General features: G+C 43.1%; 1 protein-coding gene across 1 annotated transcript in view; it reads right to left on the reverse strand.

The window, feature by feature from the left end:
• The window catches only part of odad1 (outer dynein arm docking complex subunit 1), an 8,301-nt gene extending 5,227 nt beyond the window's left edge, over positions 1-3,074 (reverse strand). Inside the window, exons 1-4 of the mRNA XM_036531817.1 lie at positions 3,011-3,074; positions 1,545-1,641; positions 963-1,152; positions 457-579 (exon numbers count right to left, since the gene is read on the reverse strand). Of these exons, the coding sequence (XP_036387710.1) occupies positions 457-579; positions 963-1,152; positions 1,545-1,641; positions 3,011-3,074 (474 nt within the window). The remainder of the gene's footprint in view (positions 1-456; positions 580-962; positions 1,153-1,544; positions 1,642-3,010) is intronic.
• Between the last annotated feature and the right edge of the window lie 325 nt (positions 3,075-3,399).

Genomic DNA, 3,399 nt, shown 5'->3' on the forward strand with positions numbered 1-3,399 from the left:
GACATCATTTTCCTATCCTCATACTGTCCTAGAGAAACCTTATGATACATGATATTATTGTTGTTGTTGTTAGAAACAGCACACGGTGAAAACATTTCACTTTCATTTATCACTGAACTGTTGCATATGGTTGGATGTAGGGTCAAAAACAAATGCTGCTTTTGGTGCAGGCCAATAAACAGAAATAAAAATAAATAAAAATAATGTTCTTTTTACCAATAGCTCTGCTTAGTCTCGCAATCAGCACACAAGTTGATGTGCCTATGATAAATACACATATTGATATTAATCAAAGCCCTTTTTGTTGATATCACAATTATGAAAATCTTACTGGTAACTTCTTCAAATATCAGTGTCTGATATCATTGGCTGTTGGTGGAGCCCTAGCTGGCAGTTGTGCTGAGGTGTAGTGTTGCCGTGACGTTCGCAGGCTCCAGCCCCCCCGGTCACACCCACCCTGTCCAGCTTGTCCTCCAGGGTGCGGATGGTCTTCTGGTATAGAGGGACCTGGGTCCTCTGCTTGTGCCACCCACCACCACTCTTCCTTTGACTGAGCAACCTGCGCTCCATACTGAGGATCTGCCAACACACACACACACACACACACACACACATCCGCACACACACACCCACACACATATCCGCACTCACACACATCCGCACACACACACATCCGCACACTCACACACCCACACACATCCGCACACACACACACACATCCGCGCACATGCACACACACACACACAAATACACACACACACAAAGAGGACAGAGTGACAAAAAGCAACCACTGCAATCATTTTACACAGTATACCATGTGTTGTGGTAAAGAGCAGGGCTTATAAGCGAAAGGTTGTTGGTCCGATTCCCCACTGAAGGATCTAACCCCAATCATTGTAAGAATACAACTGAAACTGATCTGGGTTGAGAGCAGAATCTGTGGTGAGCTGTGTCTCAGGCACCTCCTTGTCCAGCTGCTTCAGGGTCAGTGCCTCCCTCTCCAGCTGCCTGTCCATCTCCTCTCTGTGGTCCAGCAGGAGGAGCAGGTCCTGTGTGACCAGCACGTCTTTCTGCCTGTGGCCGTAACTCTCACACACACGCAGACTGCGCTGCAGCTCCTCCTGCTCCGCCCGCAGCCGCTCAATCTCACGCCTGAGCCACACACACACACACACACACACGCATGCACATACACGCAAACACACACATGCACATATATGTGCACACACACAGATGTACACATGAGCACACACCCACATATATGCGTGCACACACGCAAATGCACATGCACCCATTCACAAATAAGCACACACACACACACACGCATACATGCGAGCACACATGCACATACATTTACAGGTACAAAAACACTGAGTAAAGGAGACATCCTGTCCAACACAATACAAAACTGAAAACTTCACTACACATTTTGTATGTAATGGAAATGCATTCACTTTTCCCCCCTGTGACACTGACTGAGCTCATGATTCTGCTGTCACTGTGAGGTCATAAGGGTCAGAGGTCAGCCAGCAGGGCAGACTCACCGCTGTCTGCGGATCAGATCCTGAGACTGCAGGATGTAAGCCTGCCGCTCTCCCTCCACAATGCGGAGCTGTGCCTTCAGCTTGGCCATCTCTGCCTCTGCAGAAACCCCTCACACCCTCACTGTCTGAGCTTACAAACATGGCCTGCACAATGCACCTGCTAACTGTGGGACCTGCTGTGTCAGCTGCCTTGGATTTTCAGAGGTTCTTTACAATATTGCATCTATAGCCTTACCCACCACTGGGAATTTAATGATATTGCCAAGATTTCATTAATATTATTCCACACACATGTTTAAGGCACAGAGATATTAATTTAAAACTCCATTCTGAACCTATTTTAGGAAAGGCTGTTACGGTCAGAGACCATCCTGACACATCTTGCAGAAGAAAACACTTATTAATAGTTATTAATATCAGTCTTACTGCTGTTGTAGAGGGGATGTCCAAGGGGCAGGGAGCTGACTGAGAGAGGGAGGGAGGGGAGAGAGAGAAAGAGAGAGAGAGAAACAGAAGGAGAGAGAAACAAAGACAAACTCAGAACATTCCTTTCATATGTTGTCAGACAGAGATATAATTAATTTGAAATTTTAAATATATATTCTTTCAGCTGCTTTTAAACCAGGACCCTTTGATAACTTTCCATAAAAAGTGGCCAAACCAACAAGATGGATTTGCCTGAATGAATGGCATTTCTTGAAGGGAGAGAGGAGGTAACATTTTGAATTTAATGAGACCATCCACCCAATGCTACAGCACACATCCTTAATTATACATTATAAAATTAACTCTTTTATATAATACCAAGCAGTGTTCCACACTCATTTTTTCTGGGAAGGAGCATAGGTGTTCCTGAACTGAAAACATCTGGAGTCTGCAGAAAAACTCAGGACCAACCACAAGGACTTTGACTTGGTTGATTTGTCCTTATGTAAGCATCTCTACATATTATATGGCACTTGGAAATGTGTTGGCCAGCAGTTTGGTACTGTAGTAAGGAGCAGGACTTGTAACATAATGGTTGCAGGTTCAGTTCCCAGGTGAGCAACTGCGCTTGTGAACTTGGTCAGTGTACTTATTCCAAAATGCCCCATTTAAAATTCAGCCTTATAAATGGATGATATATAATATGTCTTGGTTGCTCTTGATAAGGGTGTCTGCTAAGCAAAATGTAATGTCTTACAACATTTTGCCATTTTGAACATGAACTCCACAAAATTATATTCCTGTTATGTTATACTAGTATATACAATAATGGAGGTTTGACTGCACATTTTTTTGATGTTTGACTGCATAAATAATATTAATTGGATAAAAAGATATCGTTTATGGTTGCGTTGTATGTGGAATATTATCTGCAACTATTAATAGCAAGGAAGTCTTTTTTGCTGGACTGCTCTTATGCTGTTGATGAACTCCCTGTTACAGTGGCAAATTTAGCTATGCCAGGAAACTGGAATCCATACTGATGTCGTCAATGTCGTCACTTCTGTTGGAGAGGACTCTGCGTGCAGGCCTTCCACGAGGCATGATGGACCACAAATGACCTGAAGACAGCAATGGGATTTATTTACAAAATGTAAAATCTTTTACAATAGACACTGTTAATGTCATAGACATTCGTATTCCTTCTGATTATTAACGTAATTAAGCGAAATTAATTTTAAAGGCACATGCAGGTCAGATGGCAGGAACACCCCTGCTCTTTAATTAATTTTCAAAGGAACACCAGATAGTAAGAAGAAAGAGTCCACCACAACTCCGTATACATAGATCCTTTTGGGTCAACTCTTCACTGTGGAATACCTTACTTATACAACGTCTAGGACTCACATTTTAGCTACTATATGGCAAA

This window comes from Megalops cyprinoides, chromosome 6, assembly GCF_013368585.1.
Source record: "Megalops cyprinoides isolate fMegCyp1 chromosome 6, fMegCyp1.pri, whole genome shotgun sequence".
Lineage (NCBI taxonomy): Eukaryota > Metazoa > Chordata > Actinopteri > Elopiformes > Megalopidae > Megalops > Megalops cyprinoides.